Raw genomic sequence first — 16,983 nt, 5'->3', positions numbered from 1 at the left:
CCTCCCATTCCCAGGGACACTGCCCATCCCACTGCCCACCCCACGGAGCCCCCTGCCCCAGGACTGCTGCCCACCTGATGGTGTGGTTGATGATGATGGGGTCTGGGTGCTGCAGGAGCCCTGCCAGCTTCATGGGGATCTCGGAGAAGCGCATGCGGATGCAGTTGAAGATCTGGGGGGGCAAAGCAGAGTGTTTGCTGTCCATGTCCTTCCACCTGTCCAGGTGGGGAAGGTGGGGGCATCCCCGGCCCTGGTGTGAGCATGGCAAGGTGAGAGATGCAAACCCAGGGCCTGGGGCAGGGGTAAATGGAGCCGGGGGGTCTGTGTCAGCCAGGGGGGTCTGTGTCAGCCAGGGGGGTCTGTGTCAGCCAGGGGGGTCTGTGGCAGCCAGGGGGGTCTGTGTCAGCCAGGGGGGTCTGTGGCAGCCAGGGGGGTCTGTGGCAGCCAGGGGGGTCTGTGGCAGCCAGGGGGGTCTGTGGCAGTCGGGGAAGGGGCTTTTCCTGGCTGGAGGGGTGGGCAGGGGGTTGTGCCCCTCCCAGGTGTGGTACCTGGCGGAAGTAGCGGTTGCAGTTGATGTACTCCTTCTCGTGGCTGTCCTGCAGCTTGTTGTGCTTGATGTAGAGCCAGAGGGCCTGCATGATGCTGGCACGGGTCTGGGTGTGCACCCCCAGCAGCCGGGCCAGCCGGGGGTCCAGCTTGTACTGGGGGGGCTGCAGGGACACAGAGGGTCAGTCACACAATCACTGAGGTTGGAAAAGACCATCCCCATCTCTGGAGGTTTTTCAGCTGAGCTTGGCCGTGGCACTGAGTGCCATGATCTGGTAAAGGGACTGGAGTTGGACCAAGGGTTGGACTTGATGATCTCGGGAGGCCTTTTCCAACCCAATCCATTCTATGATTCTGTGATTCTATGAAGACCTCCAACCTGTGACCCATCACCACCTTGTCACCCAGCCCAGAGCACCGAGTGCCATGTCCAGTCCTTTCCTGAACACCTCAAGTGATGGGGCTCCACCACCTCCCTGGGCAGCCCCTTCCAACATTTAATAACCCTTCCCAGGAAGAAATTCCTTCTGATGCCCAAAGAAGTGGAGGGTCTGTCTGGCACTTGGGAGGCCCCTCTGAGCAGCACAGTGTCCCACAGCCCCTGTGCCACTGCAGGCTGTGGCTCCATGCTCAGAACTCCTTGTGCCCCTTTACATTCCTGAGTCCCCCCAACCCTCCCCCCGACCCTCACCCCAGCCCCCTGCCCACCCTGGGCTGCCCCTCCCAGGGGAGCCACACTGAGGGAGGGCAGCAGGTACCCCCAGCCCCTGGGAGGCCCCAGGGCTGTACCTGGTGGTCCAACATGAGCAGCAGAGTGCACTTCACATTGACATCCCCGGGACGCTTCACCTGGAAGCCGTCGGTCTCCTGGGTCGTGGGCATCCGGTGCCACTGCCAGACCAAGGGGCCACTGGTCAATCCAGGAGCAGGACAAGCCACCTGCTGCCAGGCTTTGTGTCTGCAGAGCTGGTGCTGGGGGTCTGGCATGGGCAGACAGCCTGGAGCCCACCCCTGGCAGTTCTGGGAGTCTGGTGGCAGTGGGTGACACCCAGTCCAGCTGGATTGCTCCAGCCCAGTGCTGGATCAACATTTGGATGGGCTGAGGCAGTTCCAGCCCTGAGTGTTTGATGTCAAGGGCTCCAAGAGCTCCTGGAGCCACTGCAGGATCACTCCTGCCTCAGCCACTGCACATCAGAGCTGCTCACAGCCCCATGGGGAGGGGATTCCCATCACACTGAGCACCACCACAGAAATGAGCGTTTCCCACAGGGAAAAGCAGGAGCTGGTGCAGGGAAAGCTGCTCCATGCAGGAACACCCAAAAAAGCTCTGATCCCACTCACAGTGTTTCATCTCCCTGAGGACCTCCCAGCTCAGCTGAGAGGCAAGAGAGCAAACCCTTCCTTCTCCATGGCACTGGGATGTGTGGATGAGCCTCCTGTGGCACCATCACCTGTGTGGGGCCTCACTGGTGCCAGTTTGAGGGGCCAGGGCTGCCCCTGGAGCCACATCCTCACTGTGGCCCCACAACTCCTGGCTCTGGCTGTGGACTTGGGGGCAGCTGCTGCCAGGAAGCAGCACCAGGAAAAAAAAAAAGCCCTAAACTTGAGCCTGAAAAGCAGCATGGCCCCCTGAGGAGGGTTTGGCACTGCTCCCTGGCACCCACAAACACCTTGGTAAAACCTGGCAGCAGGACAGGCCCTGGGCTGGGGAGCTGAGCACTCAGAGGGGAAGCAGCAGGACCTCCCTTGTCCCACTGGGCCCACCCCTCCTGCCTCACCTCCACCAGATGGTTGTCTGGCCCATACAGCTCCTTGTCCAGCTCGATGACCAGGCTCTTGAAGAAGGAGGAGAACTTTCTCTTCTGCTTGCTTGGCTGCAAACAGAGCAGCAGAGACTCGTCTGATCCCAGCCAGGGAGGGCCCCAGCCCAGCCCCACCTCCAGCCCCTGGAGTGGATCCCAGATGGACATCCCCCTGGGCTCTTGGCACACAGGACCAGGACTTCAACCTCCTGGATCCTCATGGACCATCACTCCCCCACTACTTCCTCTCTCCTGGATCCTTATGGACCATCACTCCTCCACCACCTCCTGCCTCCTGGATCCTTATGGACCATAACTCTGCCCACCACCTCCTCCTTCCTGGATCCTTATGGACCATCACTCCCCCCACCACCTCCTCTCTCCTGGATCCTTATGGACCATAACTCTGCCCACCACCTCCTCCCTCCAGGATCCTTATGGACCATCACTCCCCCCACCCACCTCCTGGATCCTTATGGACCATAACTCTGCCCACCACCTCCTGCCTCCTGGATCCTTATGGACCATCCTTCCCCCACCACTTCCTCCCTCCAGGATCCTCACATCCTCCAGCAGTTTGCCCTCCACACGCAGCTCCCAGGAGGCCACACGTTCCCCGCCCTCTCCCTCTTCTTTGGCTGGGGTGAAGGTGTTGGAGATGTAAATCCTCAGCTTCCTCTTTTGCTGTGGAATGGGACACCAGGAAATGGGGGTGACTGGAGTGAGAGGGGAACTGCAGCACCCATTGCCACTTCTGGATGAGAGGGTGCACCAGGGGAGGTTCACATTGGATATCAGGGGATGTTTTTTCACAGAGAGGGTTGTAAAGCATTGAAGGGCTGCCCAGGGCAGTGGTGGAGTCACCAGCCCTGGAAGCATCCAATGAATGTGCCACTTCAGTGATGGTGCTGGGCTGATGGCTGGATTTGACCATAAAGGTTTTTTCCAACCTTACCAACTCTGTGATCCACCACTCTGTGGCCTGCAGTCCCCACCCCTCCCAGCCAGGGCTGCCACGCACCGTCAGGGGTTTCTTGATGGCCTCCTGGATCTCCATCCTCTTCCGAGCGATGGTTTGGTCCAGCTTGCGCTCAAAGGCCAGGAGGTCCATGTAGGCCTGGGATTCTGGCACCAGTTCCCGGATCTGCCACATGAAATGGTCAGTCCCTTGAGTGCTGGGATGGGGCTGGATCCCCACACAGCCCCAGCAGCACAACCAGAGCTGGGCTGGAACACCAAGGAGCCTTCCAGCAATAAGTCCAGCATGACAGCACCACCTTTTTATTTTAAACAGAGGTAGCCCTGCAAAACTTCCTCCAAATCAGTTTAAAGCCTGTCACAGGCATGGAATGAATCTTTGGATTGTCTACAGGGACCTCTAGGAAAGGCTTAAGGTCTTCCTGGGGTCTCCATCCCAAAGCATTCCTCTAAGTCCTGCTTGTCAACCTTAACCAGCCCCAAACCTCTTATGCCACCCCAGAGGAAGAGACAGAAATATTCCAGGTTGGTTTGGGACTGAACAGAAATGCCCAGTGGGCAGGAGGCAGCTCAGTGAGACCCTCCCCTCATGGGCACCCCGTGACTCCCCTGCAGCACCTCTGAGGTGTCACTCACCCTCTGTGGCAGCACCTTGTCAGCCATCTTCCTCCTTTTCACCCTGCAAAAGCACAGACACAGCCAGAAATACATCACTGCAGCTCCCACAGGACATCCTGCTGCCTGCCCACTGTGGGGATGGACATGGGGAAAAGGTCCTTCCCCCAGAGGGTGGTGGGCACTGACCAGGCTCCCCAGGGCAGTGGGCACGGCCCCAAGGCTGACAGAGCTCCAGGAGGGTTTGGATGACCCTCTGGGGCACAGGGAGTGATTCTTGGGGAGCTTCCTCCTCCCATCTTTCCTGCCCAAGGGAGCCCAAATCCAGCTGGACTGGCAGGATGGGGAAGGGATTTCACCCTCCACAGGGTTTGTTCAGCTGGAGAAGAGGAGACTGAGGGGAGACCTTTTGGGGTCTGCAGCTCCTCCTGAGGGGCAGCTCCATCTCTGCTGTGTGTGAGCAGGGACAGGACCCAGGGAAGGGCTGGAGCTGTGCCAGGGCAGGGTCAGGTGGGATCTCAGGGAAAGGCTCTTCCCCCAGAGGGTGGTGGGCACTGACCAGGCTCCCCAGGGCAGTGGGCACGGCCCCAAGGCTGCCAGAGCTCCAGGAGGGTTTGGACAACACTCTGAGGGACAGGGTGGGATTGTTGGGGTGTCTGTGCAGGGCCAGGGGTTGGATGGATGGTCCTTGGGGGTCCCTTCCAGCTCAGGATATTCTGGGATATTCCTGGTGACTGTGGGGAGAAGGTGTCAGAATGTGTCACCAGGGAAGGAAACCCAGGGGAGGTTGCACAAGGCAAAGCCACAGTTTCAGGAGAGTGTTCCCCATTTTCCTCTCTGGAAACAGCCACCACATTCTCCCAGTGCCAGGAATTCACTTACAACAAACCAGCCTTTGCACAGTGGGGCTGGAATCCTGGGGGCTGGAGGGAGCAGGGTGGGCTCCAGAGCCACAGGGGCTGAGCTGCTCAGAGCCAGCTGAGCTCAGCCCACCCTGCAGGCTCCCACCAGCCTGAGCCCACCCTGATGCCCCCTGAGCTCCTGCTCAGTGCCTGCACACAGCAGGGAACACTCTGCCCCTGCACAAGGGACAGGGCAGAGTCCAGCAGCACAGGGAAGTCTCATTTCTCTGGCAGCACATGGAACAGCAGGATGACCCACGTGGGTGTTGGTGCCATCCCAAGGGGTCCAAGGTACAGTGACTGCCCTGGGAGGACATTTGGGAGGGTCAGAGCCCCTCTTGGAGCTTTTCCTGCCACACAAACACCTCCTGCCCACACGTCTGCCCACCCCTTTAGCAGCTGGCAGCTCCTAATCCCTGGATCTGCAGCCAGCTGGGAGGAAGGACACCCGACCAGCTGGGCATGGCTGATCCCAGATCCCAGACCACAGCCCTCTGGAATGGGGCCACAGCCATCTCTGGCTGCTGATGTCCCTGCTGGGTGACAAGCTGCTCCCTGGCCTTAATCCCCTGTGGGATGAGCTGCCACTGTGGTGCCCTGAGAGGGATCCCAGAGCCAAAGGATCCGGGCAGGGAATGGCACCCATGGGCACCAAGGGAGCCTGGTCTGAGAAACAGCTTCCAGGAATCCAGAAGCCCTCATGGAAAACAGGAACAGCAGAGGGATTAGTGGTGGTGTAAACAAGCAAGAAGCTGCTGGCACAGCCCCAACAGAGTCCTGCCCAGACTGCAGCTCTGGGAGCATCCCTGCAACCTGCCACCCCCATCCTGCAATTCCAGGCCCATCTGTGCCTGCCAGAGCCTGGGCAGGCCCTGTGAGGATGAGACAGACCCCTGGAGCTGGGGCACAAACAGACACCAGGCCCTTCAGTTACTGGGGAAGCTGCAAACTGAGTCATCTCTGCCCCATCATCACAAAGCATCCCCTTCCTGAGCTCTGGCAGGTTGCCCACTGCCAGTGGTGCCAGTCTAGGGGGGAATCTGTGCTGGTTCCCCCCTCTCCGCAGCAGGGCAGGGAACTGGGGGTCTGTGCATGACCTGACAGTTGTCAGACACTTGAAGAGGTTTGGGGATCTTAATGCCAGTCAAACACTTACTCAACACAGCCCTGGGCACCCTGTGCTAAATTAAATTAATCTTTTTACATCTCTGTATCAGCAGTGGTATCTCACTAAATACATTTTTTTTGAAGGGCTGTCCTGTGGTCTGCAGAAATTTTCACAGATCTTGTTGTGACTAGACCATTGGGGCTGGTTTTAACAACCCAGCTCATGGCTGCAGCTCAGATGGGAAGCAGCAGAACGTGAGGTAGAACAGAGTGGGCTCATTTGGAAGCAGTTGATGCAGCATCATTTCAGGATGGATTAGTGTGTTAGTCCTGGGGACATGCAAGGCCAGGCTGGATGGGGTTTGGAGCAGCCTGGTCTAGTGGAACTGGATGGGTTTTAAGGTCCCTTCCAATGGAAACCATTCCATGATTCCATCAAGAGCAAGCAGGATCCAGCAGGACAAACCGCCCCCCTCCTGCCTCCAGAGGGTGCCCACCCTGGAGCAGGGTGTTCCAGCCCCTTACCCTCTCCTCTGGGTGGCCATGGGTGGCTGTGCCTGGGGGGTCAGCAGGCGCTTCCTGAAGGGATCCATCATGGATTGGGGCAGGCCAGGTCTCATTGGGGAGGCTGCTCCGTACGGGGGAGCTCCAGGTGGTCCCACCTGCAGCCCTGCCATGGGCATCCGACTGCCAGGCGGCATCCCGGGGCGCTGGGGGGAAGAGAGGAGAGGAGAGTGTGAGTTAAACACTGCCCTGCACGGGGTCTGCCCTCAGCTGGGCCCTGCCAACCACCCACCCTGAGGCTCCTTCCTCAGGAGAGGTCTCTGAGGGGGGTGTATCCTGCTCGAGAGGAGGGCAAGGACAGGGCAGGGAGGAGCTGCAGCTGTCCCTGCTGCAGGAAAAACGATGGGAAAGCAGAAGCAGGAGGAGCAGAAGCCACAGGGGAAGTGTGCCCTGCCAGCTGGCATGAGGCTGAAGCCACACGTGGCCTGGAGCCACCATCACAGAGCTGGAGCCACCACACCAGTGTCACGAGGGCACTGCCTGCAGAGCCCCCCCAGCCCCGGGCACATCTGGGTTGTGCTGTGGGTTCCTCTCTGAAAGCAGCACTGGGGGGGAGCAGGGCAATCCCACTTCCCACCAGAGGGCAGGAAGGAAGCAGAGGGATGGAAGAGGCAAGAGCTCCCCCCCTGCCAGCAGCCAGCTCCAACCTTCCCCTGGCAGGGACCCAGACAGGGAATTCAGGAGACACGACACACAGGATTTATGAGACACAACAACAGCCAACCCCTGCAAGGGGTCCCAGCCCAGGGCAGCCCTGGAGCACCCCCAGAGCAGGGGTTGGCCTTGCAGGTGCCACCAGGTGGACACCCCACACACCCCCCTGGGACTCTGAACAACAGGCCACAGCATCCCATGACCCAGCAGCTGCCCCTACGTGCTCCAACCTGCTCCTCCTGAGGGCTGAGCCAGCAGCTTCCCAGGATCCTTTGATCCTCACCTCCCCCCTGGGAGAGCCACCGAGCCAGCAGAGCAACATTTCTGCCCTGCCTCAGGCTCCTTGGCATGCCAGGACACCCCTCAGCTCCTCTCCCTGTGCTGCCTGGGCACAGCACTGGGCTGTGAGGGAGCTGAGGAAGCCACCTTGTTACCTGCACACAGGGAGCAATCCTGGAACAACCCTGGGTGCAGGAGGGCTGGGAGCACAGAGACACCTCAAGTGTTGTGTTCAGTTCTGGGTCCCTCAGTTGAGGAAAGAGATTGAGGGGCTGGAGCGGGGCCAGAGAAGAGCAACGAGGCTGGAGAAGGGACTGGATGTGGCTCTGAGTGTCCTCTTAAACACCTCCAGGGACAGAGAATCCATCATGTCTTGATCCAACCCCACTGTGATCACCAGCCCAGGGCACAGACTGCCCTGGGCTGGTGATCCCAGTGGGGTTGGATCAAGGGTTGATGATCTCAGAGGTCTCTTCCGACCCAACGTAGAAGAGAAGAGCAACGAGGCTGGAGAAGGGAGTGGAGCACAAGTGCTGTGGGGAGAGGCTGAGGGAGCTGGGGGTGTTCAGCCTGGAGAAGAGGAGGCTCAGAGGTGACCTCAGCACTGTCTGGAACTGCCTGAAGGGAAGTTCTGGCCAGGTGGGGGTTGGTCTCTTCTCCCAGGCACTCAGCAATAGGACAAGGGGGCATGATGGGCTCAAGCTCTGCCAGGGGAAATTGAAGTTGGAGATGAGAAAGAAATTCTTTGCAGAGAGAGTGCTCAGGGATTGGAATGGGCTGCCCAGAGAGGGGGTGGATTCCCCATCCCTGGAGGTTTTTAAGATGAGACTGGAGGTGGCACTGAGTGCCATGATCTGGTGATCACAGTGGGGTTGGACCAAGGGCTGGACTTGATGATCTCGGAGGTCTCTTCCAACAGAACTGATCTGATGGTTCTGTGACACCCCTGCAGCCAGCCTGTCCTGCACAGCTCACTCAGAGCTGCAGAGAAGAGTAGGGTTGGTGGCAGCTGGAGCCAAAACACCCCCCCAAAAAAAACACTCCCCTCCCTGAAAAGCTGCTAAACACAAACCCAAAGGCTTGAGCTGTGCCAGGGGCGCCTCTGGAAGTGGCAGAGCCCGAAAAGAGCAGCCTGTTGGCAGGGGCAGCAGCGGTGCCCCAGGATTAGTGCCGCACGTGGCAGCTCCCAGACACACACACAGGCACAGGCTGAGCCCGTTACACAACCAGACACAGCTCCACTGCTGCTCAGCCACCCCATGAGGCAGCAACTCCAGAGCCTGGGCTCACTGCCCTGCCCTTGCCACAGGGCAGGAGCCTCCTCCTCTCTCCTCTCCCTCTCCTCTCCTCTCCTCTCCTCTCCTCTCCTCTCCTCTCCTCTCCTCTCCTCTCCTCTCCTCTCCTCTCCTCTCCTCTCCTCTCCTCTCCTCTCCTCTCCTCTCCTCTCCTCTCCTCTCCTCCCTTCTCCTCTCCTCTTCCCCCCCCCCCCCCCCGTCCCATCCCCTCTCTCTCCTCCCCTCTCCTCCCCTCCCCTCTCCTCTCCCTTCTCCTCTCCTCTCCCTTCTCCTCTCCTCTCCTCTCTCTCCCCCCCCCCCGTCCCGTCCCCTCTCTCTCCTCCCCTCTCCTCTCCTCTCCTCCCCTCCCCTCTCCCCTCCCCTCTCCTCCCCCCCTCCCCTCCCCTCCCCTCCCCTCCCCTCCCCTCCCCCCCTCCCCTCCCCTCCCCTCCCCTCCCCTCCCCTCCCCTCCCCTCTCCTCTCCTCTCCTCTCCTCTCCTCTCCTCTCCTCTCCTCTCCTCTCCTCTCCTCTCCTCTCCTCTCCTCTCCTCTCCTCTCTTCCCCCCCCCCCCGTCCCCTCCCCTCCCCTCCCCTCCCCTCCCCTCCCCTCCCCTCCCCTCCTGACTGTGTCCACAGCACCCAGAGCTCACTGGGACCAGCAGCACCTTTTCTTGCCCCAAACAAGAGCCCAGCCTCGCAGTGTTTATCAAGCCATCCGTTGTGGCAGGGCTGGGAGGAGGGGCAGCCCCAGCCCCACGCCCTCTGCCAAAGGGAAAACCACAGTAAATATTGTTTTGCCAGTTCAGGGAGCACCCTGTAACCCATAACAGTGCTGACTCACCTGCAAGGGCTGCTGCAGAACACAGAAACCAAGAGAAGCAGCTGTGAAACTTTTAGTTTGAAATCCCTGGGCCCCAAGAGAGGCTCAGCGTGGTGCTGAGGCTGCAAACAGAACCTGCAGCTCCCTGGAGCCACCAGGAGCACGGAGAAGGCCGATGGCTCTCAGCGAAACCCCTGCCCTGGGTGGTTTTCAAGCCCACGTGTGATCAGTGCTACAGGGAAACTGCCTGGAAGGCCAGGGAGGTTCCCTACATGACCACACAGCCCTTTCCCTGCACATGGAATGCTGTTGGCAGCTTGTTTGGAGGTGACATGGCCATGACCAGCTCCTGTCCTTCAGCCAGGGCAGCTCTCATCACGCCCTGAGGTCTCTCCTACCTCCCTCTGCCCCTCCATGGGTCACACTCCTGATCCAGCCTTGAAATGAGAGATCTGAAGGCTTGGCTGGAGGCAGGGGAGTCTTTGACAGCTTCACATAAGCAACAGCACGTTCTGCATGGTCTCCTGTGTGTCCATCTGCTCTTTGGAAGGCCAGACCACTCAGCTGAGACAATTCTGTTGGCAGGGAGAGGTTCAGCACAAGGATGAACAGATCTGTCACACTCCAACTTTAACATCACCTCCTAAAGCATCTGAGAACCATCAGCCACAGCTCAGCTGGTGGGGGAGCGAGTTCCAGGGACTTGCATCTGATCACTTGGACGAGCAATAAAAGGGAGGGCAGAACCCTCCACACTGATGTTTTTTCCTCTCAGTTTGCCCTCAAGATTTTCACATTTCTACCAGAGAAGTCTCTTGGCTCAACCAGCAACTGCACCCTCAGCCTGGGCAGCCTCAGCCCTTCACCTCCTGCCCAAAGGCTGCCAAGACCCATCTCACACAAGCAGAGCCTTCAATCTCCAGCTGAGCCAAGAAACAGCGTTACAGCCCCGAGGGTGAAGCCTCTTTCCAGCTCTTCTGAAAACCCTGGAATTCAGCAGGATGCAGGAGGGCTTAAACTCAGGAAATTTCATTAGACCAGCTCAGACCAAGGAGCCTTTGCTGAGCTCTCTGCTGTCGAGCCCCCCTCGCCGCTGTGCCCACCCCTCCGTGTGCCCCTCCCCGCCAGCGGGGCGGGCAAAGGGCAAAGCGAGCGAGCTGAGCACCGAGGAACAAGCTGGATGCCATCCAGCCTTCCCTGCGGAGAGGGAGCAGAGCCTCTGGCCACGGCACAGCCAACAGCTTGTTCCTGTTCCCTGCCAAAGCCCACGGAACGGACGGGGCTGGCTGTGGTTTAGCGGTTCATCCCGGGTCAGGGCACGGCCCACTCGCCCTTGGGGAGCTCTGCTCAGGCTCAGCCTCAGCCCAAGCCAAAGGCAGGCTGGGAGGCTTCCTGATGGATGATCCTTGGCATGATGGGAGCCTCTGTGCCTGCCAAAGGCCCCTTCTTGAGGAAGGGCAGCCCAGAAACTGGAGGCTGGTAGCAGAGAGGAGAAGCAATAAATCACAGGATGGGGCTGCAGGAAGAAGCTGGGCTGGAAGCAAAGCAGCAACTCTAAAAACAGCTCAAGAGCCTCTTCATCTTCCTTCCAAGATCACGGCTCTTCCCAGCAGCTCTGCAGAGAGGGGGAAAGGCCCTTCCCCACACACATCCCATTTTGCTGTGTCCAGAGGTGTGAGCCAACTTTGGTCACACTAACAAGTCAGGAAATGGGAGCCACATCCATCCTTGCCTGGGGCTCTGGGAGCACAGCCCGGGCCAGGCGACAAGAGCCCTTCCTGCAAATTCCTGCCCCCGTGCCCAGGCAGCAGCACTTCCCATCAGGATACAGAAACAAACCCTGTCCAAACAGGATTCCAGCTCCACAGCAGGCTGGGCTCAAGGAGATTTGTGATTTCAAGGACTTAACTGAGCCCCCAGCACACCCCAAAAGACGCTTCCCCTTCTTTTTTCATCCCTATCTGTGAGCCAGACCCTCTCGGGAAGGTGCCAGGAAGAGCCTGGGCTGGTGCTGGCAGAGATCTTGATCTGGGAGGGGGTGGGATTTTTAAGATGTTGTTGCAAGGCTTCAATCACTCCCTCAGCTTCTGCTCCCAGCAAGCCCCAAAACTGCTCCCAAAGTGCCCCATGCAGCTTGTCACGCTTGGAAAAGCTGCCAGGTTTGGATACAGGAGGAGCTTCAGGAGCCAGATTCCTTCTCAGCTAAAAACCCTGGACAAGGAAGTAGTAAATCAAAGGGAGAAGGGCACAGCAGCAGGAACAGCCTCCCAGCAGATTGAGGACACGTGCTGGGAATGTCTCCAGCACCAGCAGAGCTCTCTGGGTCGGGACAAAGGCCTCACAGCCAGAGCTGTGGATGCCACAGGCCAGGCAAGGAAAGATCACGGGGATCTGGACCAGAACATGGGCAGTAACAGCAGCAGAACAAGGAACAAAGTGTTGGGTTCCTGCTCAGAGCTGCTCACACGGCGTGAGGCCCAGGGAGGAGCAGGGATGGGTGCCTGGCACAAACCACTGCAGTGCCAAAGTGCCCAGGGAACGGCTCTGGCAGCTCCTGGGAAGGTCCTCTGGAGGCAGAGGGGGTGAAGGCCTTCAGCAGCAAGTTCTGAAGATGTTGTTGTTCCCCCAGAACTTCACTGTCATGTGGTCTCTGCCTCTGCCTGCCTCCCCCTTGCTCCAAGAGGACACTGCCCATCTGCTTTGTATCATCTGCAACCAACTGCAGGCTCAGGCTGTGATGAAACCTGCCTTGGAAACCCTCTCCCTTGGGAAGGGTGGGGTCATCCAGCACAAGCAGCATCCCAGCTTTCTGGAGCAGCTCCAGCCCTGCCTGTTGTCTCCAGGCCCCCTTCAAGCCAATCCCAGTGAGCAGGAACACTGTTCTGCTCTGCTCCCAAATCAGGCGGATTTCTCCTGTCCCACACTCCCTTTCCAACATGTCCAGGCCTCCCCAGCTTTCACCTGGCTCCACACCAACCACCCACACTTCTCCAGCTCCTCCATCCCACTGCCTCCGTGTAGTTCTCCATGAAGCACAACTCTGCTTTCCTTCCCACCTGCCCAGGGATGGGACCACCGAGCTGCTCCCAGGCTTAGGAGTCACCTGGACTGCAGCAGCCTCCCATCCCATGGAAACCAGGGTCTGTCCTGACAGCAAATACCAATGAAACCCCTTCAGTGAGACACCTGATTCTGCCAACTCTGCACACCAGTGAAGCACCAGCTTGGGGTAACTGTGAGGCTGCAGAGGTCCCATCTCCACACAGCCCCACGTTGCTCCCTGTCCCAGTGTCAATCCTGTAACATGGGGAAAAACTCTCCTAAGATCCAAACCAGCACCTGAATAAACAGGAAGGCTCCTTCTCACTGAACTCAGGGGGACAGCACGAGCTGAATTGCTGGGGCTCAGCCCTGGCATCTTTGCTGGCACAGGGATCAGGATGGGACTGATCCTATGGGGAGAGGCTGAGGGAGCTGGGGGTGTTCAGCCTGGAGAAGAGGAGGCTCAGAGGTGACCTCAGCACTGTCTGGAACTGCCTGAAGGGAAGTTGTGGCCAGCTGGGGGTTGGTCTCTTCTCCCAGGCACTCAGCAATAGGACAAGGGGGCACGATGGGCTCAAGCTCTGCCAGGGGAAATTGAAGTTGGAGATGAGAAAGAAATTCTTTGCAGAGAGAGTGCTCAGGGATTGGAATGGGCTGCCCAGAGAGGGGGTGGATTCCCCATCCCTGGAGGGTTTTCAGCTGAGCTTGGCCGTGGCACTGAGTGCCATGATCTGGTAAAGGTTCTGGAGTTGGACCAAGGGTTGGACTTGATGATCTTGGAGGGCTTTTCCAACCCAATCCATTCTATGATTCTATGATTCTATGGATGTGGCACTGAGTGAGAATCCACCACATATTGATCCAACCCTACTGTGATCATCAGCCCAGGGCACAGAGTGCTGATGATCACAGTGGGATTGGATCAAGGGTTGGACTTGATGATCTCAGAGGTCTTTTCCAACCCAATCCATTCTATGATTCCATGGGGGATCTGCCCAAAAACCCACGATCACATCTCCTGAGGGCTCAGCTGATCCCTCTCCTCCTGGAAAAAGCCCTCTCCTTCCTACTCTGGGCACCTGGCTGCTCTGCAAACATCAGAAAAAGGGGGTCATCCTCTTGGATCTCCTGTTTGAGCCACCAGTAAATCCCCAGCAGGCCCACAAGGATGTCAAAAGGACGAGCATATGTTTCATAATCCAGCGATTAGAGCCCCTAAGCCCTGGCTGGCTTGGACAGAGGCCTGTTGTGTCTCCTGGTGCCCAAATAACACAGCTCTTCATTAAGCCAGGACTACCAAAGCCCAGGAGTCCTCTGGTCACAGCAGGGATGGCCACAGGGGATGGGAGGGGCTGTTTTTCCCAGTCTGGGAATTGCAAAACAAAGGGCAGAGCCTGTGGATCATCTCCTCTGCCATGCACAGGGATGCAGCTCCTGGCTGGACTTGAGGCCTCTCATCACCAGCTCCTGCTCTGCCTGGGCAGTGCCAGGTGCCACAGGGAGGGATCCCTGGGATAGACCACTTGCTGCCATTCCACCCAGCAGTGCTGGGAGGGTGGAAAACCAGCATATGCCAGCCTGTTTACCCGGCAGCTCCTGCCTGGCTCCAGCTTCCCAGCTGGATTTTGCAACCTGCCACACAGCAGGCATAGAATAGAATCACAGATCATAGAATGGATTGGGTTGGAAAAGACCTCAGAGATCATCAAGTCCAACCCTTGGTCCAACTCCAGTCCCTTTACCAGATCATGGCACTCAGTGCCACGGCCAAGCTCAGCTGAAAAACCTCCAGGGATGGGGAATCCACCCCCTCTCTGGGCAGCCCATTCCAATCCCTGAGCACTCTCTCTGCAAAGAATTTCTTTCTGCTTTCCAACTTCAATTTCCCCTGGCAGAGCTTGAGCCCATCGTGCCCCCTTGTCCTATTGCTGAGTGCCTGGGAGAAGAGACCAACCCCCACCTGGCCACAACTTCCCTTCAGGGAGTTCCAGACAGTGCTGAGGTCACCTCTGAGCCTCCTCTTCTCCAGGCTGAACACCCCCAGCTCCCTCAGCCTCTCCCCACAGCACTTGTGCTCCAGTCCCTTCTCCAGCCTCGTTGCTCTTCTGTTCTCACTTGGGTTGGAAGAGACCTCTGAGATCATCAAATCCAACCCTTGATCCAACCCCACTGGGATCACTCTGGCACTCTGTGCCCTGGGCTGGTGATCCCAGTGGGGTTGGATCAAGACATGTTGGATTCTCTGTCCCTGGAGGTGTTTCAGAGGACACTCAGAGCCACATCCAGTCCCTTCTCCAGCCTCGTTGCTCTTCTCTGGCCCCGCTCCAGCCCCTCAATCTCTTGCCTCAACTGAGGGGCCCAGAACTGAACACAACACTCAAGGTGTGGCCTCCCCAAGGCAGAGTCCAGGGGAAGGGTCACTGCCCTGGGCCTGCTGGCCACGCTACTTTGGATCCAGGCAGGGGCAGACCCAGTGCCTGCTCCCCCCCACCTCGAGTTACAGCCGTGGCTGTGCCAATTCTACTCCCAACACCACGTTTTTAGGGCTCCAGGAGGAAGCTGTTCCCTCATCCTGCATTAGCGAGCTGGAAATTCCCTCGGCTTGGCTTATTTGTGAAGTTTTAATTCATGCAAATCCGGCCCAGCTCTGGCAGAGGAGAAGGTGTTGCACAACTGGGCTCCTCCATTTCCAGCCTGCCTGGAAAACGGAGCTTTACAGCAGAAAACTAAGGATCAAAATAATCAGCACGAGCCTGAGTGGAGTGACAAGCTGAGTGTGCGAGGGGGAGCAGGAGGGCATGGCAGGATATACTTCTTACTGTCGGGATATCAGAGAAACATGGAATGGTTTGGGGTGGAAGGAGCCTCAAAGCCCACCCAGTGCCACCCCTGCCATGGGCAGGGACACCTCCCACCAGACCAGGGTGCTCCAAGCCCTGTCCAGCCTGGCCTGGGACACTCCCAGGGCTGGGGCAGCCACAGCTTCTCTGGGCACCTGTGCCAGGGCCTGCCCACCCTCCCAGCCAGGAATTCCTTCCCAATATCCCATCCAACCCTGCCCTCTGGCAGTGGGAAGCCATTCCCTGTGTCCTGTCCCTCCATCCCTTGTCCCCAGTCCCTCTCCAGCTCTCCTGGAGCCCTTTTGGGTACTGGAAGGGGCTCTCAGGTGTTCTGGACCCTTCTCTGCTCCAGATTGAACACTCCAGTTGTCCACAGAGTCACAGAATGACAGGATGGTTTGGGTTGGAAGGGACATTAAGGGCCATCCAGTGCCACCCCTGCCCTGGGCAGGGACACCTCCCACCAGACCAGGGTGCTCCAAGCCCTGTCCAACCTGGCCTGGGACACTCCCAGGGCTGGGGCAGCCACAGCTTCTCTGGGCACCTGTGCCAGGGCCTGCCCACCCTCCCAGCCAAGAATCCCCTCCAATATCCCAGTGTCAGTGGGAAGCCATTCCCTGTGTCCTGTCCCTCCATCCCTTGTAAACATCCCTCTTACTGCCTGAATACACGAGATGCTCAGGCTGGAAAACAAGTAATTTCCTCCACTTTCTGAACACTGCTGTTTTTTTTCGACTTAATTTCTCCCCCCATACCGAGCTCTCCTCACCCTCCATCCCCTTTCTGTTCCTGAGGTCACTCAGAGGATCCAACACCTGCACCGCACCCACCTCATGGTCACCCCCGCCTTTGCCAGGGCTCCAGGCGGTTCCTGGCGGGGTTGGGACGGGACAGGACGGGATGGGCCGGGATGGGAAGGGATGGAATAGAATGGGATGGGATGGGATGGGATGGGATGGGATGGGAGCGGACCCGGCCCGCTACCCCAGCCCCAGTCGGGTCCCACTGCCGGGACGGGCCCGGCCAAACTTTAACGTGGTTTTGCGAGCGGAAAGCGGCAGGAAAGGCACAGGGAGGTGTTCAGAGTCAAAAGCGCAGCAAACTCCCTTCGGGGCTCCGGGTGGGCCCCGCTCGGGCCGGGGCCGCCCAGGCCGGGCCGCGCTGCCCCGCTCAGGCCCCTCTGGCCGGCCCGAACCCCCCGCCCCGGGGCAGTGCCCTCGGTGCCATCCCCGCTCCCCTCCCAGCGGCGCGGGGCCCCCGAGGCGCCTCACCTGGTACTGCGCGGCCGGGCCCATGGCGCGGTACCCCGGAGCGGCGGCGGCGGCGGGCGCGGGGCTGGGGCCGCGCAGCAGGGCCGTGGCGGGGCCCGGGGCCGGCGGGGCGGCGGCGGGCGGCAGCGGGCTGAGCGGGAAGGCGCCGCGCCCGGCCATGGCGGGGCCGCACCGGGCGGGAAGCGACGGCGCAGGACGGGACGGGACGAGGAGGCCCCGGCGGAGGCTCCGCAGCGGCGGCGCCCCCGGAGCGAGTCACGGGCCGGGCCAGCCCCGCCAAAGGCCCCGC

General features: G+C 59.3%; 1 protein-coding gene across 1 annotated transcript in view; it reads right to left on the bottom strand.

Moving 5' to 3' along the window:
- Positions 1–16,983, bottom strand: part of SMARCD2 (SWI/SNF related BAF chromatin remodeling complex subunit D2) — a 20,478-nt gene extending 3,495 nt beyond the window's left edge. Inside the window, exons 1-9 of the mRNA XM_071577678.1 lie at positions 16,695–16,983; positions 6,476–6,660; positions 3,963–4,005; positions 3,370–3,492; positions 2,913–3,032; positions 2,325–2,420; positions 1,336–1,437; positions 549–710; positions 75–172 (exon numbers count right to left, since the gene is read on the bottom strand). Coding sequence (XP_071433779.1) covers positions 75–172; positions 549–710; positions 1,336–1,437; positions 2,325–2,420; positions 2,913–3,032; positions 3,370–3,492; positions 3,963–4,005; positions 6,476–6,660; positions 16,695–16,853 — 1,088 coding nt within the window. The 5' untranslated portion in view covers positions 16,854–16,983. The remainder of the gene's footprint in view (positions 1–74; positions 173–548; positions 711–1,335; positions 1,438–2,324; positions 2,421–2,912; positions 3,033–3,369; positions 3,493–3,962; positions 4,006–6,475; positions 6,661–16,694) is intronic.

The sequence above is a fragment of the Pithys albifrons genome, chromosome 25 (genome assembly GCF_047495875.1).
Source record: "Pithys albifrons albifrons isolate INPA30051 chromosome 25, PitAlb_v1, whole genome shotgun sequence".
Taxonomy (NCBI): domain Eukaryota; kingdom Metazoa; phylum Chordata; class Aves; order Passeriformes; family Thamnophilidae; genus Pithys; species Pithys albifrons.
The sequence above is the reverse complement of the archived record's forward strand: the minus strand, read 5'-3'. Positions and strand labels throughout refer to the sequence as shown.